Source organism: Oratosquilla oratoria, chromosome 6, assembly GCF_046742065.1.
Source record: "Oratosquilla oratoria isolate Oo_2021 chromosome 6, ASM4674206v1, whole genome shotgun sequence".
In the NCBI taxonomy this organism is placed as follows: Eukaryota; Metazoa; Arthropoda; class Malacostraca; order Stomatopoda; family Squillidae; genus Oratosquilla; species Oratosquilla oratoria.
In genome coordinates, this window is record NC_134782.1 from 33,862,702 (window position 1) to 33,887,787 (window position 25,086).

Below are 25,086 nucleotides of genomic sequence, written 5' to 3' on the forward strand. Positions count from 1 at the left end.
GTATACTACAATTAGGCATATAAACACATCTACTTCTCCCATCTCAGTACCTTGGGGAGGAAAAGTCATCCTGTCCCCCACCACACTGCTCATGTCAAGAACAATGCAGTAAGGCACAGCATATCCACAGCACCACCCAATAGCCAGAGCTGGTTTATCCCCATTGCTTCATTGTACAGTGACGACTCCTCATCTACCCAATATAAATTAAGAAGTAGATGAGAAGAACATCCCTTTGGCCTGTACCCTCCCTTCATTCATTTACAACCTCCCTCCATTCACTTCTACCTTTTACACCCTTACCTCACAGAAGATGCAGAACACCTCATTCTACAATCCCCCACGCTAACAATCCCTCAATAACAACGCAGCATTTCTTCCTTATGTGACCTATGGGCCTGCCCAGGGGCCATTGTCAGTTACTTGGGAGGTGTGAATCTCCTACAAGAGAGGCCTGAGGCAACTGATTAATGATGCTTTTGCCAACTCAAAAGACAACCAATAAATCAATCCATCAAATGTCCCAGGTCTCTTTTGCAGAAGATCCACAGCCTCCAATTCAAAAGATATTCCATGTGTATCCAAAGCCATCAATCTCATTTTTGGTCTTCCTCTCAATCTCACTCCATCCATTTCTGGTTTCCACTTCTCTTTACAAATCTTTCCTTGAACATTCTTTCCAACTGTCAGCACTATGTCAGCACTTTTTTTTTGTACCCAAAAGCTTTTTCCCAACCCATTTTCTGCCTCATCTCCTTATTTCTCACTTTATTCATTCTTGTCACAATTTAATCTCAAAAACATCAAAATCTTCAGCACACACACGTATAATTCTTCTATAGAAAAAGAAAATAACATTGGCTGGGGGGTAAAGTACAATTAGGATTAAATTCTTGACATACTTGGAACCTTCCCAAACATGAATTCTGGTGAGGGAAATGTTATTTTGAAGAAAGGCACTGGAAGACACTGATGCGGAAGGCACGTAATAGGTGTATTACAACTTATGGCACATCATTATAAATTAGTTAGAGAGAAGAGAGAGAGAGAGAGAGAGAGAGAGAGAGAGAGAGAGAGAGAGAGAGAGAGAGAGAGAGAGAGAGAGAGAGAGAGAGAGAGAGAGAGAGAGAGAGAGAGAGAGAGAGAGAGAGAGAGAGAGAGAGAGAGAGAGAGAGAGAGAGAGAGAGAGAGAGAGAGAGAGAGAGAGAGAGAGAGAGAGAGAGAGAGAGAGAGAGAGCAGGGGGCATTGGAGGGAAGATCCTTCCTTGCAATCAAACCAAAATTTCTGATACATGTTACTTTGTTAATTCATATTACTTTGTTAATATCATGATTATTAAACATACCAAAAATGACAGTGAATACCAAACATGTCATTCACCAAACATTGTCATAAGTTACCAATGGGTTTGAGCAAAGCCATTCTCAATACATTGCATTCTTTTCTTTCTTTTTTTTTCCAAATGACTAGATGGTTCATCATTTTAAGAATATCATAATTCTAGATTACTTCAAGCTTTGAGTTTTTCACAAAATAAAGAAAAAATAAATTGCAAAAGAGAAAAAAGAAAAAAGATGCGGTATTCTAGAAGTGAAAATCGGAAATAAAACTGCATCAGAAGCAGAATGGTATGTACAAATTTTTGTTTGTGATCATATTATACACATTCAATGTTCAAAATATCCTATCAAGAGCACTTCTTATAATTTCTGTATTGTGACAATACCACACATTATGAAAAAAAAAATACTATATATATCCCAATGATTGTGGCTGTCATATCATTCCTTGGGTTATGTGCATAAAATGAGCAAGCACACAACCTGGTTGGCTCCATTTTGATGTAGAATATGAAAACATGTGTATATCTTTGGAATACAACTTCTGAAAAAAAAAAAAAAAAAAAAAAAAAAAAAAAAAAAATACATATAAAATTTTACCTAAATTGTTTTAAGACAATTACCATTCAAGTTCATTTTCTAAAATTTCAAATATATCCTTATCCATGATACACTTGTGACCTGTCATCTTGATCTTACTACAAGATTTTCAGCAATAATACAACAACAATGATTATCATTGGACAGTAATAAAATGAGAAAGATTATAATTACAAATTAATTGTAAAATGTGTTATTCAGATCTATATCAACACAAGATCCTTAATCTTAGCTGTAATTCTTTGTAAAATACTTGTTTGGTATAAAACATATTTAAATTTAAACAGGAACAAAGAACCAAATATCATCTAACAATTCAGATCATCTTAGAATAATAATAAAAATAATAATGATGATGATAAATAAATGCATGGAAAAAAGGCTTGTAAAAAAATAAATAAAAGAATAAAAAATAAAAAAGCTGAAACAGAGAAATCATACCAGCATAGAAATATGAACAAAACAAATCTGAAACAAGAGAAGCACAAGCAAATGTTTGCATGAAATATGGGAAAACACAAAAACTAAATAAGTATGAGAAAATGTCATTCATGGCACTATATGCAAACCCATTTGCTCGTCCTTAACAATAAAGACAAAACATCCATCACAGCTCCTCAAAGAATGCAACTCTAGTTTTAGTATTTCCTGATCTTGTTCTTCTAAGTGTTGAGTATTTGGTTTCCCCTGTGCGCACTTGTTCATCATACAACTCATCAAGGATGGTATGCTTCTCTTCCAGCTTCAGCACCTGAAGAACAAAAATAGACAACTTCTAAAGTCAAACAACTAGGAAAGTTGCAGATAAATAAAGCACTTCTATTCATGTGCATGGTATTACTTTGAAATAACAAGCTTTACTTTTACATTACTTTGAAATGTTTTCTCATTTCTAGCAGTCTTGTATATGAGAGCACAGTCCACAAAGTTCAACATCAAAACAACTCCAACACTATTCTACCCAGATATCTATAACACTTACCACTCACACCCAACAACACATCCATTCAAAAACACAGATCACAAAACCAACACTCTTCACAAGAAACAAATCCTATATTTCACCATACATCCAGAGATAATGCCCAAAACAAGTAATAATGACATAAGTACACCTGTTGGGGCCTCTATCTATATTGCAAAACCTTTTTCCTCCTTATAAAGCCTTCACTCACCCCACTCTTCCCACTGTCATCCATCACCTACTTCTTTCCTTTTTATTTGAGCTCCTTGTGAATGGAGGGTCAACTCTGTCTCCCACCCATTGCCTGGGTCAGAGGCAATGCAGCAAGACAAAGCACATCCAAAGCAGGGCTCCACCACTTAATTTCCTTGATAACCCTCCCTCCTCATCCCCCACACAAAAATTGAGAAGACAAGGGGAAATCCATTTGAGTTACATTAATTCATAATCCATTCATACACATTTTCCACTCAAACTTATCACTTGCACTCTCCCTTCCCTGCTTAACAGATATTTCCCTTTTACTCAAGGTCCCCTTCACAACAAGTCATGGCTAGAGTCATCATCCAGTATTAAAACAGAGGCTAAGAAATGAAAGAGCAACAGAAACCAAATTCCCTTGATTTCACCACCAAAGAGAAGACACAAAACATATTACTACACACTGTCCTACACTCACACCAAACAGTACTGCAAAACCTCTTCAGTGAGATATGAGCTGAACTAGTGCCTGTACACACACCACTCAATATGGTTACACACACAAACAACAGACCAAAGAGAAAATAAAACACCAGTACCCCACATGCCATCACTAATATAATTTTTCTATTTTCTCAAACTTGTTGAACAGTTCTATTCTCCCTCCTCAATAACTAACCTCAATTTCAGATTTTAGGTGACGAAGCTGATTCTGTAAATGCCTTGATTTCTCAACATACTCCATTCGTTCCTTCTCAATCTCTAGGCTGAGCTGCTCCACATCAGTATTATTGAACAGCTCTAGCGAGGTGAGCTCTGGTTGACTCAAAGTCGTGCTAAGAGGCTCCCCGTTTTCCATAGTCAATTCATGGAGTTCTGATGCTGAGGTCATATCCATGTTGCTTCCTCCCATACTTGTTGCTAAAACACTGGAATGAATAAAGGCTTGTGAAGCAAATTCATGAATAGGACTGAATAAAATTTATTTAGATGTGAAGGTATGCAAGAAAATGTAAGTTTTAAACATTGGGGGTGGCCAAGTCAAAGTATACACTCACCAAACACCCATCCAAAACACATTCTTCACCCCTCATTCCCAATTACACTGGGTTTCTTCAGTCTACATATAATCAAAATGTACACATACATTTTCATCTTCCTCCTTTCTGCTAATGTAAGTGTTTCACCTAAGTCACCATACTTGGTTGATAATACTCTAAACATTCTGATTTTTTAATCTAATAAATTCCATCTCTATTATGCAACCTACACTAACACAAATTCTGAATAACCACAAAACTTCTTACCTTGTGCTATGTGCATATGGAAGGGTTAACGGGTTTCTAGTTGTGTTTAGGACTGATGAATTAAGAGTAGATATGTTCTGCATTGAATTGTGCAATGTTGATGTGTTAACAACTTGCAAAAAATCATGAAGTTTTTCCCTTGCAATCTTCTCAGATTTTCTTGCACCAATAAGCTCCTGTTTCAGTCGTTCAGCCTCACTTGCTCTTCTCTCGCCTTCATCAACCATTGTTGACACGAGTAGCTCTACTTCTCGCACCTATAAATACATATATACATGTACCAAGGGCTTTTTTTTTTTCCTTACCAGGGAGGTAGCCAAAAAACAAAAGGCACAATTCCACTCCCACCTATTTCATCCCCACCCATTCCACTCCCATCCACCACCCCTCCATCCCTCTCATCTTGGCTCCTCATGGATGATGGGTCATCCCTGCATCTTAACCCATCGCCATGGGTCAGAAGCAATGCAGCAAGAGACAGTACATCCACAGCAAAGCAGTTTCATTTAATTAGTGATCCCCCCCCCTTCTCCTTCCCCTCATACAGAACAAGAGATGACGGGAAGAAATCCCTTCAGGTTATGTCAAAATAACATTCACACATAACCACTCCATGACCCCCCTTATCCCCAACCCACTCCCTTCCATACATCACAGTATCATCTATATGCAGCCATTCTCAATTCACCCCTATCTTATGTCTTCTCCCTTCCTTAACAGAGATCCCTCTCTTACTCAATGCCCCTTTCACCCCATCCATCCATCTCATCCTCGATCATCCCTTCATATTCACCTCATCATCTCTGCCTTCCACACTTATTTTTACTAATCTTTCTTCAGTCATTCTTTCCATGTGTCCAAACCATCCCAATACTCTATCATCAACCCTATCTGCCATCTCCTTTTCCACCTTTGCTCTCCTCCTAACCTCCTTGTTTCTCATTCTATCCAAACTTGTAACCCCTACCATACTTCTCACACATTTCATCTCAAACATATTTAAACTCTTCCTCTCTTATGTTCCATGTCTCTGCCCCATACAATGCTATCAGCATAATCACCCCTACATACAATCTCATTTTCGCATCCATTCCTAAATGTCTATTTCTCACTACACTTTTTAATCACCCATGGTACTTATTTGTTTCTCTCAATCTACAATCTACCTCTATATCCACTCCTCCCTTTCCTACTATATGCAACCCCAAGCACCTAGAAACATCCACTTCCTCCAGCCTCTCTCCTTTAAGACTCACTTCCAAATTGCTGCCATCCTCTCCCCTTGTACATCTCACCACCTTACTTTAACAAACATTTACCTTCAACTTTCTTCTCTTGCACACCTCCTAAACTCCATCAATAACTCCCTTAATCCCCCCTCTGATCCTTTCACAAGCGCAGTATTGTCAGCAAACAAGAACTGGCCCTTTCATATTTCTCCATTTTCTTTAACCATCTCCAACCCCAAGCCCATTACTCTCACATTTACCTCTTGCACCAACCCATCAATGTACATACTGAACAGGCTCTACTACTCTTGTAAAAACTCTTGACTGCCTTTACCAGCTTTCCTCCAGTCCCATATAACTGTAAAACCTCCCACATTGCCTTCCTGTCCACCCTGTCATATAACTTTTCCAAATCCACATAGGCCCAGAAAAATATCCTTATCTTTGCTAAAGCTTTCTCACTTATCTGTCTTACCACAAAAAACTGATCCGTGCAACCCTTACTTTTCCTAAACCCACTGTTCTTCATCAATTACTTCCTCTGTTCAACTCCTAATCTTCTCTATTAAAACCCTCCCATAAGCCTTCCCAAATGCACTCAACAAATTGACCCCTCTGAAACTACTACACTCATATTTGCTCCCTTTTCCCTTGTAAAGCAGAACTATTCAGACTCCTCCAGTCCTCCAGCACTCTACCCTCCCTCAGACATACATTAAACAACCTCAACAACCAGTCCCTTCTTCAAGCACTCCAAATGACACCCAACTAACCCAGGTGCCTTACCTGCTCTCATCATTTTAATAACTGCTTGCACCTAATCTTTTCTTCTGTTCCATTTTCTTCATCCAACACTGTCATTTTCTTAACACTTCCCACTGCAACCACCATTCCCTCCCTATCCTCCTCTACATTTAGTAATTCCCTACAATACTCTGCCCATCTTCCCCTTACTGCTGCCTCTTCCATTATCATCTGTTCATCTGCATCTTATACCTTTTTTCTCTACTTGATTCGCCTCTTCTTCCTCTCTTAATTTCCTTCCAGAACATCTTTTTGTTACTTTATAAACTTTCTGTTATACTTTTCCCCCCTTTTACATCTACCTCTTTTTTGTCTCCTCTAATGTTTTGTTTCTCTTTTTTCTTTGCACCTCTTATACATTTCTCTTGTCCTATTTTCCAACCAGTCAATGAATGTTCACTTCTTATACCTATATTCCTATAAATACAAGTCACATATGCAAAAATCTGTTCTAAAAATAGTATAATCAAGTTGAAATAAGTCTTACATTGGTGATCCATCTTAATTATTTTATCAATATTATGGGCTCAACACCCTTGCTAAAATGATGCACTCCTTAGATTTTGTTCTGGCTACTGATTTTATTCAGTCAAGGGGAGGACCTTATTCTGAAGGGATTAAGGCAATCTCATTTAACCTCTTTGTAATGATATATAATGCAGATCTCAGATTCCATCCTCACTAATGACAGACAATTTCATTCAAGTGAGGGGAGGGCCTCAAACTGAAGATGTTCGAAATATTCAGATTGCACCTCCAAATAATGGTGAGAGTATTCATGGGATTTAAGGATGAGCAGGGAAAGATGATTCTCTCCAACCTCTTTCTCACAGAACCACCATAAGCAGTTACCTATCATTGGTTCCCACTATAAACTATCAACTATGTTACTACCTATATACCACGGGCTTCTTCCTCCTGATAAGAGAAGTAGCCAAGTCAAAGGCTTGCACTCACTCCCTTCCACCACCCTTGTTTCCCTCTTATCTTACCTCATAGATGAAGGGTCATCCCTGTCTCCTGCCTACTGCCTGGGTCAGAAGCAATGCAGCAAGACTATCTATCTATATACCATGAGCTTCTTCCCCCTTATAAGGGAGGTACCCAAGCCAAAAGGCATATACCTACTCCCACCTATTCCACTCCCCTTACCTCCCTCTCATCTTAGCTCCTCATGGATGATAGGTCATCCCTGTATCCCATCCACTGCCCTGGGTCAAAACCAAAGTACCAAGACACAGTACATAAAAAGCATCTCATACATCTCACATAGCATCTCATAAAAAATTATATAACAAAGAATCATATCTATTATGTATTAAATAAATAAGAGGCAAAGGACCAATGATGAGTACCAACAAATGGTCTATCTTCTTCACCTTTATATGTGAAGTAGCCAATCAAGGCACGTACCCATCCCACCCACATCCACCATCCTTTGTTTCCCTCTTATCTTAGCTCCTCTTAGCCAACAATATTGAGATACATTACAATGGATTAAACAATGACCCAATGAGTCAAAGATGTGGCATGAGTAAGAGGAGATCACACTCCATTGAGATTGGACTTGCTATTTATCAAAGCTCCCAATATTACTGATTCCTTAAAGTATATATATCCCATTAGAAAAAGTGACCATGTAATGCTTGAATTTCAATAGAGATATAAAGCCAAAAAATTAATAATACTGACAAGACAGATACAATTTCAGGAAAAATATATACCAAAGGTCTGAAATGTTTAAAAGAAATACACTGAAAGGAATTCATGAATACAAGAGAGAGAAGAAATGGGAAATCTTTATAAACTACAACTCAGTAGCAAAGAAGTACATACCAAAGCTTAAACAACTATCGAGATAAAAGACTGATTTAACATAAATTACAAGTTTTAGTATTTCATAGGCAAAAGTCTGCTTCTATACTTTGGGAAATCTTAACCACAACTCAGGGGCAAACAAGTACATATCAAGGCTTAATTAAAACTAACAAGACAAAGGACTGATTTAACATAAATTATAAGTTTTAGTATTTCATAGGCAAAAGTCTGCTTCTATACTTCAGTAGTCATAGAGGAATAGCAGAATTTAAGCAAGATCAACATTATTTGAGCAGAGATTAGTCTCCAATTATAAAGAATGCTACATGACTATGATCCACAGAGGAAAAGGTGGAGGAACTATATAGTTGATAAAGAGATCCTAGGCCTGGTCTGTAGATCAAGTATCAGCACCATAGAACTGCACTTCCAGATAGAGATGACAGAGTCAACAGGTTTGGGGGACAAGTGTCAGACAGATGACTGTCTCAATGCACATTTCACAAGGCTATTACTTTCAGGTACTTATCATTGGTCCTTCCCTAGTCTAGGGATGACTCAGAAGTACCTCCCTAATTGATAGATGATCTTAATCAATTTCAACTAAAAGCTACTCAACTACTGATCACTCTAGTATACATTAGAAACACAACATGCAACACACACATGCAATAAGGAGATAAATGATTATTCAAAGAAAATCAGAGTTCTGTTAGATAAAAACAAATTCACAATTATTCTATCATGTAAGCTTGACATTAAATACAAAAGTGCAATTTGAAAATATCAGAGGTCTTAGAAAGTAAAGCACCTTGCCTCATTTTTAATGCAATTTCTGAGTTCTGAATAAGGCTGTACAGCATGACTCCACAACAAACCAAGGTATTTATTCCTTGCTAAACAAGTGGGGCTTTAATATCAGCAGCCACTTAGCTGTTTGTTTACTTGTAAATCACTTGATAATGAATATCAAATGTACACAGTAATACAATACTAACATATCATGCCTGTAACCAAACTCATTCATCACGCTAAGCCAACATACACTTCAGCCTACCTAGTACAGAGGTCATCACACTGAACCCTTCAGGTCTGGCTCACCAGATATTTCCCAAATGCTCAGGCTCAGTGCCCTGCTCTACCACCCAGATATTACCTGCGTGCACAAGATGTTTTCCCACTTTCAGCCAAAACATGTATTTCTTTTAGAAGAGATATATACAACTTCTAATACTGGATGTGGGTGGTGGACTGGCTTGTGGGCCTGTTTGGTGTTTGTCTGGGGGAGGGTGGTGTGCCTGTGTGGTTCTGCTTTGAGTGGGAAGGGGGGACAGGTGTAAGTGTGGTAGTTTCAGAGGGATCAGTTTGTTGAGTGTAGTTGGGAGGGCTTGTGGGAGGGTTTTGAAAGGATTGGGGGGGAAACAGGGGGAGTGGTTGGTGGGATGCCGGAAGAGTTTAGGAAAGGTAGGGGTTGCATGGATTAAATTTTTGTGGAAGGACGGATATATGAGAAAGCTTTTAGCAAAGGGTAAGGATTTTTTGGGGCCTTCATGGATTTGGAAGGGGCTTGTGACAGGGTGGACAGGAGGGTGGTTTTGCAGATCTATGGGATGGGAGGAAATCTGTTAAGAGCAGTCAAGAGTTTTTACATGAGTGGTGAAGCCTGTGTTGGAATTGGAAATGGGAAGAGCAAATGGTTTGAGGTGAAGGTGGGACTTTGCCAGGGATGTGTCATGTTGTTGTGGCTGTTCAGTATGTACATGGAGTGGTGTGGGAGGTGGGTGCAGGGGTGATGGGCAGGGGACTGGAGATAGTTGGAGAAAATGGAGAAAAATGGGAGATAAGCCAGTTGTTGTTTGCTGATGACACTGCACTTGTAGCAGGACCAGAGGAGGGATTAAGGAGGTTGATGGATTTTGGGAAGGTCTGCGATATGAGAAAGTTCGGGGGGGGGGGGTGAAAGTGGGGTGATGAGATGTACAAAGGGAGATGGCAGGAACTTGGAGGTGAGTATTAAAGGATAGTGGATGGAGGAAGTGGACAGTTTTGGATACTTCGGAGTGCATGTGGCAGGAGGGGGGAGTTGAGGTGGAGGTGGATTGTGGATTGAGAGAGGCAAGTAAATGCCTTGGGGATTAAAAAGTGTAATGAAAAATAGATATTTGGGAATGGATACTGGGAGGAGATTGTGTGAAGGGGTGACTGTGCCAACAGTGTTGTGTGGAGCAGAAGCATGAAACTTGACAGAGGGAGAGAGGAAGAGTTTAAATGTGTTTGAGTTGAAATCTCTGAAAAGTATGGTGATGGTTACTACACTGGATGGAGTGGAAGATGAAGGAGTTAGGAGGAGAGTACGGGGTGGAATTGGGAAATAGGATTGATAAAGGAGTGTTGGGACAGTTTAAATATATGAAAGGAGTGAGTGGGGAGGGATTAGTGGAAGAGGCATGGAGGGTGGGGGTGACTGGAGATGGGATGGATAGAAGGGGGGGGGTGGTTGGGGGATGGGAGTGGGTTGGGGACAGGTTATGTGTGGATAATGTTTTGGCACAGCCTGAGGGGATTTCTCCCCATCTTCTCTTTTTCTGCAAGAGGGGATGAAGAGGGGGGGGGGGGGTTACCAATTTAATGAACCAGTCTTGCTGTGGATGTGTTGTGTTTTGCTTCATTGCTTCTGACCCAGGCAATGGGTGAGATGCAAGGATGACCTGTCATCCAGGAGGAGCCAAGAAAAGAGGGAATGAGGGTAGGGTGGTGAATGGGAGTGGAGTGGAATTATGCCTTTTGACTTTGGCTACCACCCTTGCATGGGGGGGAAAAGCCCTTGGTGTATGTAATACTGGATTTGTAAATAAACTATCTAAAGTTGCTTCAATATGTCTATTGACAGTAAAATGTCAATCCAACAGTATTTCACCAACAACAGGATCCTGCACATGGTGGTCTTGCAAAATGAATGTCAGAGGGTTATCTCCCTGATCCTTGTCTCCAAATCCCATCACCACACTTACCTTTATTTAGTGAGCCATTTGATCTCTAGACAGAGCCCAATATTTAGGTATGTATTTACCTTGTATTTTACGGGAAGGGGAGCTATGCTCGTGATGTCCCGTCTCCATATCTCATTTTATCTACACTGTTTTTAAATTTGTGTATTGTTTTTGCACACACCACATTTTCATCTAACTTGTTCCAAATTCTATTATCCTGAGGGGGAAGCTGTTCTTTTTCAGGTCTCTTCTATAATTGTCTCTTTTTTTTTTTTCTGTGTCCTCTTGTATCTCTACTATCCCATTTTATCAGATCCTCTATATCAATAGTTTCTATGCCTTAAATGATTCTATAAATAGTTATCAAGTCTCCTCTCTCTTTTTGCTCTAATGTCTATAGCTCAAGTTTTGCCAGTCTCTCCTCATATGATAGTTCTGAGACCATTGGTGCCAATGTCGTAATTGCTCTTTGTATTCTTTCAAGTCTTGTTATACATTTTTTTTGTACTTGGTGACCATGTCATCACTGCATACTCCAATCTTGGTCTTATCAAAGTGACTAGTATTTTCTTCACCATTTCTTCATACAGGTATGTAAATGCCACTTTAATTGTGATGCATGAGGTGGAATGAGGTGGAATGGACGGGGGAATGGGGGGTGAGGTAGTGTGTGTGAGCAAAAATTTTGACGCAGCCGGAAGGGAGTTCTCCCCGTCCTCTCCTTTATATGGGGGGACGGAGAGGGGGGTCGCCGTTTTAATGAAGTAGCCTTGCTGTGGATGTGCTGTGTCCTGCGACACTGCTTCTGACCCAGGGCAGTGGACAGGGTGCAGGGATGACCCGTCATCTAGGAGGTGCTAAGATGGGAGGGAGGGTGGAGGGGTGTGGAGTGTTTTTGGGGATGGAATGGGTGGGAATGATTTTATGCCTTGTCCTTTTTGGCTACCTCCCTGGTAAGGGGGAAAGAGCCTTGGTATATGTATGTATGTATTAAATTATAAGTTTCTCCAAAAATTTTGTTTATATGTTTGTCAGGGGTCATATTATTCATAATAATGACTTCCAGGTCCTTCTCAGTTTCTACTTTTTTTATTTCTTCCTCTCCCAATTAATATGATCCCACTATTCTTTCTTTGCTTTTTCCAAATTCCATTATACTACACTTCTTAATACTGAATTCCATCTCCCACTTCCTACTCCATTCCCATACTTTACTGAGATCACTCTGTAGTGACTCACAATCTTCTAAAGTGTTAACTTTTTTCAACTGTTTTCCATTGTCCACAAAGAAGCTCATATAACTTTCAATTCCTTTATCCATATCATTAATATATCAAATTATATTGGGCCCAAAACTGTTCCTTGTGGAACTTCACTAATTACTTCATCCCAATTAGAATGTCTGTCTCTTATCACCACTCTCATTTTCCTTTCATGCAAGAAGTCTTCCATTCACTACAGTAGTTTGCCCTGTATTCCTCCTGCTGTTTCTAATTTCTTTAGCAATTTCTTATGTGGCACCTTATCAAAAGCTTTTTTCAGGTCTAGAAATGCACAATCAGCCCATCCATCTCTTTCTTGTATTATATCTATTTGTCTAGAAGAGAAACACATCAAGTTTGTGACACATGATCCTCCTTGTCTATATACCCCTTCCTGCCCTTTTCAATACTCATGTACAATATCTCTATTATCAGGTTTCATTCCAAGGCCACAAGCTCAATCATACTTTGTTCATTTACACTATTTATTTGTATACTTGCAAATATTTCTTTCATCCACATTAACAATCATACCCTCTGCTCCACACAAATTGGACACTGTTCTCATCCACCCTTGTCATACATACATAAACACACCAAGGGCTTTTCCCCCCATACAAGGGAGGTAGCCAAAGTCAAAAGGCATAATTTCACTCTCACCCATTTCATCCCCACCCCACCCTCCCTCTTTTCTTGGCTCCTCCTAAATGACATGTCATCCATGCACCTCACCCAATGCGCTGGGTCAGAAGCAATGCAGCATGACACAGCACATCCATAGCAAGGCCGCTTCATTTAATTGGCAACCCCCCTCTCTGTCCTCCTCATGCAGAAAAAGAGAACACAGGGAGAAATCCCTTCAGGCGGTGTCAAAATATCATTCACACATAACCACTCCCTAATCCCCCCATCCCCCCACCCACTCCCTTCCATGCATCACAGCATCATTTATACACAACCATTCTCCACTCACCCCTATCTCCCTTTCTTCTCCCTTCCTTTTTCAACAGACCCTAGTCACCCCACAAAATATTATATGATATGGGGGTCGCCGTGTAAGTGAAGTGGCCCTGCTGTGGATGTTCTATGTTTTGCTGCATTGCTTCTGACTCAGGCAGTGAGCAGGAGAGGGATGACCCTTCATCCATGAGGAGCAAAGACAAGAGGGAGACAAGGGTGGTGGATGGGAATAGAATAGGTGGGAGTGAGTACATGTCTTTGACTTGGCTACCTCCCTTATGAGGGGGAAGAAGCCTTTGGAATATTAATGGAAAAAGTCATTCCAAACACATCTAATTGTAATAAAAGTTCAGTAAAACATGCTATACTGAAAATAAGCTATTGAACCATTAAAGTTTGATGAACTGAAAATTCATCCTGAGGATACTGGTTGAACAAAATTTGCAATGTTAAATTCATATATATATATACCAAGGCTTTTTCCCCCTTACAAGGGAGGTAGCCAAAAAGAAAAAGGCATAAATTCATTCCCACTCATTCCATCCCTAAATACACTCCACTCCCCTCCACCCTCTCTCCCATCTTAGCACCTCCTGGATGACGGGTCTTCCCTGCACCTTGTCCACTGCCCTGGGTCAGAGGCAATGTTGCAAGGCACAGCACATCCACAGCAAGGCTGCTTCATTAAATCGGCGACCCCCCCTCTCCCCCCCATGCATAAAAGGTGAAGACGGGGAGAAATCCCTTCAGGCTGCATAAAAATTTTCTCACACATACTACCTCACCCCCCATCCCCCCACCCATTCCACCTCATGCATCACAACATCATCCATATACAACCATTCTCCATTCACCCGTCTTCTGTCCTCTCCCGTCCTTCCTCAGCAGACATTCCCCTCTGTTGAATGTTAAATTCAATGGTATAAAATTTCTAGTCATACATACTGAATCTCAATATTAACCCTTGAAGACCCATGGTGTCACCTTTAAAGATCTTGTTTTGGCATGCCAAACAATTTTCTTTCACTTATGGGTAGCCTCTGGGCACTCTTGTTAATGAGCCAGTATTCTATTACACTGTAAAATTTGTATTCCACAAAAATTCTATTCCCTTTACATTTTCTATCACCACATATGACTGAGCAAAAGAATGAAGACCCAGAATACATAAGCTTTTTTAAACAGACCTTTTGTTCCATATGCATTTTTTCCTCCTCAGTTTTTGCACTCAACATACGTATTCGCTGGCACTCCTGCTCGGCCTCAGTAGCTTTCTGAGTCAAGAGTCTCGCTTCTTCTTCAGCAATTTGTGATTTTTCTGCTAAAAGCTCAGCTGTTTCTTCAGACCTGTTGATATGAGAAATAACAAAAATCTATATCCTATGTATTCTGAGCAGTACCAATATATAGTGGCATGGGGAAAAACAAGAAGCTTGCAGCATCCAGAAAGCCAGCAAGAGCCACTAGTCAGAAACTGGACCCCATCCACAAACAAATTGCCAACCAAAATATCCTAACCCAAAGTGGAGGTTTAGAAAGCTAGAGGGTTTGTAATTATCAGCACAAGTACAGGTTTTGTGTATGAAAAATAAATAGATGAAATCCTATCTGTTCATATAAAATAAGGGCAAAAATGTCACAAGTGTCTATTAACATTTTGTCACTAATCATCAAACTTATCAGTACCAACACTCAGCATTAATGCTGTTCCTTAATCCTCTTCCTTACCACACCTGTGACTCTGCCTTCTCAGTGCAATACTATCTATCACCAAGGTCAGAAGCAATGGTTATTGACAACAAAACACAAGTTCAATGTTGTTACTATAAACATCAATGCTGAGAATCAGTGTTGGTCACTTGCATTAGACATGCTGGGGAGGCTCATCCCTCTGCTATCCACTTCCTGAGATTATCAACACCCTAACCTCTACCCAAGGGTGACCCTTCATCCTGGACCCAAGATTTATCTTTCTTTTTCAGTATTTACTATTTTTCCACCACTTTTTCCTACATGGGGAGCTGACAACCATTAAATACTACAACCTCCCTCCTTTTCCTCTTCCTCCCCCACCTGGGTAAAGAAAAACACCCACTCACTCACACAATACGAGGTCTGTTGAAAAAAATACATGGACTGTTTGAATTGCATGGCTCCATTTGGTTTCAGGGGAATCCGCTTGGTGCCGCTAGGTTCGCACAGATCAGCTGTGCCATTTCCTGATTGTAGATATCTTTATTTCTGTATTAGCTATGTGATTTCTAGTGAAGTAGGATTTTTCGTTTGGCGGATTTCAGAATGAATGACATGAAGGAGCAACGACTTGCTGTGAAATTTTGTGTTAAACTTGGGAAATCTGTGACTGAAACTTTTGCTATGCTTAACACAGCTTACAGTGATGTTGCTATGAAGCATACAGTATATTTCAAGTGGTATTGGCTGCTTGTTATTGTGGCAAAGTAGCATACAGTTGATACTTTAGGGTCTATATGGGGCGCCCCTACGGACCAGAGCCACACATCATTTTACAAAGGATTACAAAGGCGGAGCATGCCGACAGGAGACCTTTTGATCCATATCTAGGTCGGATGCGAAAAAAAAATCATATTAATAATAAAACAATAAATAAAAACTATAATAATATAAATAACAAATAAAATACATAAATAAATGCATAGATATAGTTAAATAATAAACAAACAGGTAAATAGTAAATAGTAATAAATTGACATATAACTAGTAATAAATGAAAATCAGACAGACAAATGATAACAAAAAAAAAAATAATATAAGATAAATTATAATCATTACAGCATCTTAATGATTCTTAAAGCTTCGAACTGAACTACATTGCACTACCTGTGCAGGAAGTTTATTCCATTCATTAACTACACGGTTGGCAAAGTTGTTTCTACCTACTTCCAAATTGAATCTATTTCCGGACAGTTTGAGACCATTGTTTCTTGTCTGATTCTCATTCAATGTGAAAATTTTGTCACTTATGATGTTATCAATTCTCTTTAAAATCTTAAAGACCTGTATCAAGTCACCTCCGAGTCTACGCTTTTTTAGGGAAAACAGATTCATGTGTTTTAGTCGATTTTCGTATGATTTATTTTTGATATTTGGAATCAGTTTTGTGGCTCGCCGTTGTACTTTTTGTCTGTCAATGTCTTTAATGAGATTCGGTGACCATACGGAAACAGCATATTCCAAATGTGGACGAACTAACGATTTATATAGCTTGTTAATGAGTGATGGACTTTTGAAATCAAAAGATCGTGCAATCAGTCCCAGAATCTTATTTGCTTTCTCAGAGGCTGAAATACACTGCTTGGATGATTTGAGGTCGTTACTGATAATTACGCCGAGGTCTTTTTCAATATCCACATTTGTTAACGAATTTCCAAATAACTTGTAATCGTACTTACTGTTATTTTTACCTATGTGCGTTACCTTACATTTACTTGTGTTAAATTTCATTAGCCACTTTTCAGACCATTGCTGTAATTTATCTAAATCTTCTTGAATATCTAATTGGTTTGAGTGATCATTTGCCACTCCGCACAGTTTTGTATCATTAGCAAATTTGGAAACAGTAGATTTTAGTCCATGGTCTATATCATTTATATATACTATGAATAGAAGTGGCCCAAGAATGGAACCCTGAGGAACTCCACTTGCAACACTTTTCCATCCAGAAGTTTTTCCATTTAAAACAACTCTCTGTTTTCGACCATTCAACCAATTACTAGTCCAACCTAATAGGCTACCACTTATTCCGTGTAAAGCTAATTTAGTAAGTAGTCTTTCGTGTGGGACGGTATCAAAAGCTTTTGCAAAGTCTAGATATAATAAATCTATATTGTTTCTTTTGTCATAAGTCGAGATAACTGTGTTGTAGAATTCGAGTAAGTTAGTCACGCAAGAACGTTTCCGTCTGAAACCATGCTGGCTATCATTTATCAAACGGTTACTTTCTAAATGATGTTCGATAGCATCTCTGATGATAGTTTCCATTATTTTTCCTACGATTGAAGTCAAACTTATAGGCCTATAGTTATTTGGTTTCTTTTTGTCACCTTTTTTGAATATGGGAGTAACATTAGCTAGCTTCCATTCTCTTGGGACATCTCCGGATATGATGGATTTCTTGAAAATAATTTCTAATGGAACAACAATCTCATTTTTCATTTCCTTTAAGATTCTTGGATGCCAACCGTCAGGCCCTGGTGTTTTATTAACTTTGAGTTTCTCTATACACCTTTTAATGTTTTCTTTTGTTATATTTACTGTAGTAAGTTTACCCCAGACTTTTCACAGGTTTCAGTTTGGAATTCACTTTGAGGTGTTTCGTTTACGAATACCAAGCTAAAATAATTGTTTAAGATATTACACATTCCTTCATTTGAATATTCAAGTTGACCGTCAGCAGATAATAGTGGACCAATGTGATTCCTAACAACCTTTTTATCTCTAATGTAACTATAGAATTCTTTGGGATTCTCTTTGGATTTATCAGCGATGTTCATTTCGTATTGTCGTTTTCATTTTCTTGTCTTTTTTAAATCTCTCTGTATTGATACATAACTTTCATAGTCGTTAGATGCACCCGAGCACTTATATTTCTTATAAGCCTGTCTCTTTTTAGCAATCCTTTTTTCAGTTTCTTTGTCGAGCCACTTTGGGTGAGCCTGATTTGGGGGACGTCTGTCCTTAAAAGGAATGTAAGTTTGAATCATCTTAGTGAGCGTATTTTGAAATATTTCCCACATCTGATCTACAGGTCTTTCGTTTAATTTTGCCTCCCAATCTGTAAGCTGAAGCTCCTGACGTAGTCCTATGAACTGAGCTTTACTAAAATCGGGTATTTTAGAAACACAAGTATCTATTCTAAAATTGTTTAGGAGTTTGAATCTAACTAAGTTGTGATCGCTATTTGCAACAGATTCACCGCCTTCTACATCAGTTGCCATGCTTTCGCGGCTAGTGATCAAAAGATCGAGTAAGTTTCCATATCTTGTGGGCTCTTTTACATGCTGAAGTAAGTAATTGTCACCAAGAAAATCATAGAGAAATGATGACACTTTTATACTACGACTGTCCCTCAGTTATGCTGTCCCCCAACCCCTTGTTTGCTGTCCTGTACCATTTCTCTAAGTATTCATTTTCTGTGGTGGGGGAAAAGAATACTGCCACCAAGTTTTTCCACTTGGATCGTAAGAGGCGAGAAGAAAGGGATGGGGATTAGGACTAGGCATCCTTCTCCTTGTAGCTCCACAGGGGACATTCCTAAAAGAAAAAGTAAAGGCATAAGAAGGTCTGGGAGTTTTCTGACCATCACCCTATGATTTGGGTCTTTTAATGTGCGTGGATGTGGTACAGATGAGAGTAAAAGGGAAGAGATAGGTAGTATGTTAGTGAGAAGAACGATGGATGTGTTGGCTTTGAGTGAAACTAAGTTAAAAGGGAAGGTTGAGTGTAAGTTTGGGAGTGTAAGTGGGAGGTTATCAGGAGTGAAGAGAGGGTGAGGGAGGGAAGGGGTGGCTATTCTAGTAAGTGAAGAGATAGGTAAACATGTAGTGGAGTGGAAGGAGGTTTCCTCAAGGATAATGTGGATGAAGGTGAAACTGGGAAAGGAGATATTGGTCTTTGTAAGTGCATATGGGCCTGGCAGTGAGAAGAGTGTAGAGGAAAGGGAGGCCTTTTGGATAGATTTAAAGGAGTGCATAGAGGATTTAGGGAGAAATGTCAATGTAATAGTGCTGGGAGACCTTAATGCTAGGGTAGGAAATGGTCCAATTGATGGAGTGGTTGGGAAATGTGGAGTTCCAGGAAATAATCGTAGTGGAGAGTTGATGGTGGAAATGTGTCTAGAAAGAGAGTTGATGATAGCAAATACAGTGTTTTGGAAGAAAGTCAAGCATAAGTACACATGGGAGAGGGTGGTGGATGGAAGGGTGGTAGATAGAGCGTTAATGGATTATGTAGTGGTAAATAGGATTATGATAGGAATATATATATTTTTTTTTTCATGATAGGAAGAGTTAAGGATGTACATGTGCTAAGGGGAGAGAGTGGGGGAATATCAGATCATTTTTTGGTGGAAGGTAAGTTGAGAGTGGAGGATTGATGGAGAAAGAGGAAAGGGACAAAAGGTAGGGAGGTGCTTAGAGTGAACTCTTTAACTGAAAAGGAAAAGGAGAAGGAGTACAAGAAGAAGCTGAGAGAGTAGGAGGGAGTGAAGGATAGAGTAGAGCTAGGTCTGGAGGAGGAATGGGGATGGTTCAAGGAGGGAGTCACAAAGTGTGCAAGAATGGTTTGTGGAACAAGAAGGACAGGAGGAAATAGAAGGGTAGTGAATAATGGGAGGAAGAAACAAAGAAGGTTGTAGAAGAGAAGAAGCGAGCTTTCACAGATTGGTTACAAAATAGGACGAGGGAGTCATATGAGAGGTACAAAGAAAAGAAAAGAGAAGTAAAGCAAAAGGTAAAGGAGGCAAAGAGGAGAGCAGATGTAAAGTGGGGTAAGAGTATGACAGAAAATTTTGAAAGTAATAAAAAGATGTTTTGGAAAGAAATTAAGAGAGGAAGAGGAGGCGAATCAAGTAGAGAAGAAAAGGTAAAAGGTGCAGATGGAGAGATGATAATGGAAGAGAAGGCAGTAAGGGGAAGATGGGCAGAATATTTTAGGGAGTTACTAAATGTGAAGGAGGATAAGGAGGGAAAGATAGCTGTGGTGGGAAATGTTAAGAAAATGACTGTGATGAGTGAGGAAAATGGAGGAGAAATAAGGAAGGATGAAGTGAAGACAGTTGTTAAGATGATGAAAGCAGGTAAGGCACCTGGTTTGGATGGATGCCATGCAGAATGTCTAAAAAAAGGAGGTACAGTGATGGTGGACTGGCTGGTGAGGTTATTTAATGTTTGCTGGAGAGAGGTGTAGAGTGCCGGAGGACTGGAGGAGTACCTGTATAGTTCCACTTTACAAGGGAAAAGGGGACAAGTGTGAATGTAGTAGTTTCAGAGGGATTAGTCTGTTAAGTGTAGTTGGGAAGGCTTATGGGAGGAACTTGATTGAGAGGATTAGGAGAGGAACAGAAGGAGTAATTGGTGAGGAACAGTGTGGATTTAGGACGGGTAGAGGTTGTGTAGATCAGATATTTGTGGTAAGACAGATATGTGAGAAAGCTATAGGAAAGGGGAAGGATGTTTTTTGGGCTTTTATGGATCTGGAAAAGGCTTACGATAGGGTAGACAGAAAGGCACTGTGGGAGGTTATGCAGATATATGGGATAGGAGGAAAGCTTCTAGGAGCTGTCAGAGAGTTTTTATGAGAGTAGTAGAGCATGTGTCAGGATTAGAAATGGAGAGAGTGAGTGGTTTGAGGTAAAGGTGGGACTTTGTCAAGGATGCGTTATGTCGCCCTGGCTGTTCAACTTATACATGGATAGGGTAGTGCGAGAGGTAAATGCAAGGGTAGTGGGTCAGGGATTGGAGATGGTTAAAGAAAATGGAGAAAAATGGGAGGTGAGCCTGCTGTTGTTTGCAGACGACACTGCGCTTGTGGCAGGATCGGAGGAGGGATTGAGGAAGTTAGTGACAGAGTTTGGGAGAGTGCGTGATAGAAGAAAGCTGAAGAGAAATGTGGGTAAAAGTAAGGTGATGAGATGTACAAGGGGTGAAAGTGGCAGTAGACTGGAAGCGAGCATTAAGGGAGAGCGACTGGAGGAAGTGGATAGTTTTAGACACTTGGGTGCAAATGTGGCAGGAAAAGGTGGAGTGAAGGTGGAGGTAGAATGTAGATTGAGAGAAGTGAGTAAATGCCTTGGTAGATTGAAGAGTGTAATGAGGAATAGACATTTGGGAATGGATGCGAAGAGGAGACTATATGAAGGAGTGATTGTGCCAACAGCACTGTATGTGGCAGAAACATGGAACATAAGAGAGGAAGAGAGAAGGAGTTTGAATGTGTTTGAGATGAGGTGTCTGAGAAGTATGATGGGGGTTACTAGGCTAGATAGAGTGAGAAATGAGGAGGTGAGGAGGAGAACAGGGGTGGAATGGGAGTTGGGAGATAGGGTTGATGAAAGAGTATTAGGATGGTTTGGACACATGGAAAGAATGAGTGAAGAGAGACTAGTAAAAGAGGTATGGAAGGCAGATGCGGAGGGAGTGAACATGAGGGGACATCCTTGGATGAGGTGGATGGATGGGGTGAAGAGGGCTTTGGGGAAGAGGGGAATGTCTGTTGAGGAAGGACGGGAGAGGACAGAAGACAGGGGTAAATGGAGAATGGTTGTATATGGATGATGTTGTGATGCATGAGGTGGAATGGGTGGGGGGATGGGGGATGAGGTAGTATGTGTGAGCAAAATTTGACGCAGCCTAAAGGGATTTCTCCTCGTCTTCTCCTTTTATGCATGGGGGGACGGAGAGGGGGGGGGTCGCCGATTTAATGAAGCGGCCTTGCTGTGGATGTGCTGTGTCTTGCGACACTGCTTCTGACCCAGGGCAGTGGACAAGGTGCAGGGATGACCCATCATCCAGGAGGTGCTAAGGTAAGAGGGAGGGTGGAGGGGGTGTGGAGTGTATTTAGGGATGGAATGGATAGGAATGATTTTATGCCTTTTCCTTTTTGGCTACCTCCCTTGTAAGGGGGAAAAAGCCTTGGTATATGTATGAGCATTTTAAGGATGGTCGACGGTCCATTGAAGATGATCATCCTGGATGTCCTTCCACGTCAAGCGATGACCCACAAGTCAACAAAATCAACACCCTACTGCAGGCAAATCGACATCTGACTGTCAGGGAGCTTGCTGAAGAGTGTGGTAATCTTGTTACGAGATTTTGACAAAAAGATTGAAGATGCACCATATTGCTGCAAAATTTGTGCCATGCCTGATAACGGACAAACAAAATGCCCATCGTGTCCAGGTTTGTCAGGAACTGCTTGATCATTCAGAAGATGAAAACTTTTTGTCCAGGATCATAACAAGGTGATGAATTGTGGGTTTATGGTTTTGACACTGAAACAAAGGTCCAATCATCCCAGTGGATGAGTGAAACATCTCCCAGACCCAAAAAAGCTCACCAAGTTCAATCCAAGGTCAAGGTGATACTGACAGTTTTCTTCGATGCTAAGAGTGTTGTTCATCACGAGTACCACCCCGAAGGCTCCAGTGAACTAGACTTACTACACTGAAGTTTTGAAACATCTGAGGGACACCATCCATCACAAAAGGCCAGAAATGTGGAGGAGTGGCAACTGGTTTTTCCATCATGACAACGCTCCAGCCCATTCAGCCCTAAGAACTTGTGAGTTTTTGGCCAAACACTCAATCACTGTTCTTCCCCCATCCCCCCCCCCCTACTCACCTGACCTTTCTCCTTGTGATTTTTTCTTGTTCCCCATACTCAAAAGACCCTTGAAAGGAAGAAGATTTGAGACGATTCCCGAGATTAAGGCAAATGCAACGAAGGAGCTGAAGGACATTACAAAAGAAGCGTACCAGGACTATTTCAACAAGTGGAAACACTGTTGGGATAAATGCACGCATTGGGAAGGAGAGTACTTTGAAGAGGACCCAGATCTGTAACTTCTAAATAAAGTACATTTTGCATTATGATGGCAGTCCACATATTTTTCAACAGACCTCGTATATACAAATATTGAGTGTTTCCACAAAGATCTATGGAAAGACCTGAAAACTGCCAGGTATGGTCTGAGAAACTCGAAGCAACATCTGACTAGCTGATTATATGAATAATTTTTGGGAGCCATGGGTCTCCCATTAGAGAAATCTAAGATGACAGATCAACTGATTAATATAAATCATTCAAACTATCTTTTACTTGTAAAATGACAGTAGAAAGCAGATGATTTTTCAATATTTACCTTATAAGACAAACAGGTACCTACAAGTATCATTGCTCCCTACACCCTAAAAATCATAAATTCATAAGTCTATATATCTATATACCAAGAACTTTTAACTCCTTATGAGGGAGGCAGCCAAGTCAAAGTCACCTATCCACTCCTACCCATTCCACTCCCATCCACCACTCTTTTCCTCCCTCTCATTTCAGCTCCTCATGGATGACAGGTCATCTATGTATCCTGCCCACTGCCCTGGGTCAGAAGCAATGTAGCAAGACACAGTACATCCATAGTAAGGCCATTTCACTTAATCTGTGATTCCCCTTCTCTGCCTCTCTTAAATTCGAAGTATCTGGTCCATACAATCCCAGCACAATCACCCTTTAATACAATCTCCTCTTTGCATCCATTCCCAGTTGCCTATTTCTCATAACATTTTTTAATTATCTAATGCATTTACTTGGATGTTAAGAGGAGATTGTATGGAGTGATTGTGCCAACAGCATTGTATGGGGCAGAAACATGGAACATAAGAGAGGAAGAGAGGAGGAGTTTGAATGCATTTGAGATGAGGTGTCTGAGAAGTATGATAGGGTTACTAGGCTGGATAGAGTGAGAAATGAGGAGAGGTGGAGGAGAACAGGGGTAGAAAGGGAGTTGGAAGATAGGGTTGATGAAAGATTATTGGGATGGTTTGGACACATGGAAAGAAAGAGTGAAGAAACATTAGTAAAAGAGGTGTGGAAGGAGTGAACATGAGGGGGAAACCAAGGAGGAGATGGATGGATGGGGTAAAAGGGGCACTGGGAAAGAGGGGAATGTCTGTTGAGGAAGGACAGGAGAGGACAGAAGATAGGGATGAATGGAGGATGGTTGTGTATGGATGATGCTGTGATGCATGAGGGGGAGTGGGTGGGGGATGGGGGGTGAGGGAGTATGCATGATAAATAAATTGACGCAACCCGAAGGGATTTCTCCCCATCTTCTCCATTTCTGCATGAGGGGACAGATAGGGTGGGTCGCTAATTTAATGAAGCAGCCCTGTTGTTGATGTGCTGTGTCTTGCGACACTGCTTCTGACCCAGGGCAGCGGACAAGATGCAGGAATGACCTGTCATCCATGAGAAGCCAAGAAAATGGTTTTTATGTCTGTTTTTTGGCTACCTCCCTTGTAAGGGGGAAAAAACCTTTGGTATATGTATGTATTTACTTGCTTCTCTCAATCTACAATTTACCTCCACCTCCAAATATATGTAATCTACTCAATACAAATAGTAAAAGCAGTACCAAATGACTGTCCTAATCATTGCTGGTTTCTTGACCTCTCGTAGGAATGTACCGCTTGGGGTTACAGCAAGTAGGATGCCTAGTCCCATCACTCTGTCCTGTTTTAACTGCCTTTACAACTCAAGTGGGAAGATTCAGTGGCAGTATTTTTTCTTCCCTTTACCACAGGGAACAGAAATGACAATGTAATTACATACTCAAAGAAGAGGTACAGGACATTATTATGAGGGGAGGAGACTGCATAATGGAGGGATAATCGCAGTACAATAAAGTAGCATAATTTCTCTGAGTAGAGATTTCCTCTAACACAGACAAAATTATATATGGCTTTGGTCCCTAAAGTATCAGCTGCATATTACTGTGCAAATTTTACTACACAATAACATGTAGTCAATACCCCAGATGGGTGTGGAAGGCAGAACTGGGGAGAGTGAACTTGAGGGA

The 25,086-nt window shown here is 40.3% G+C and overlaps 1 protein-coding gene across 1 annotated transcript in view; it reads right to left on the reverse strand.

The window, feature by feature from the left end:
• Positions 1–1,172: 1,172 nt before the first annotated feature.
• Positions 1,173–25,086, reverse strand: part of Mer (ezrin/radixin/moesin family protein merlin) — a 54,972-nt gene continuing 31,058 nt past the window's right edge. The window contains exons 8-11 of the mRNA XM_076186643.1: positions 14,664–14,823; positions 4,414–4,670; positions 3,786–4,035; positions 1,173–2,692 (exon numbers count right to left, since the gene is read on the reverse strand). Of these exons, the coding sequence (XP_076042758.1) occupies positions 2,549–2,692; positions 3,786–4,035; positions 4,414–4,670; positions 14,664–14,823 (811 nt within the window). The 3' untranslated portion in view covers positions 1,173–2,548. The remainder of the gene's footprint in view (positions 2,693–3,785; positions 4,036–4,413; positions 4,671–14,663; positions 14,824–25,086) is intronic.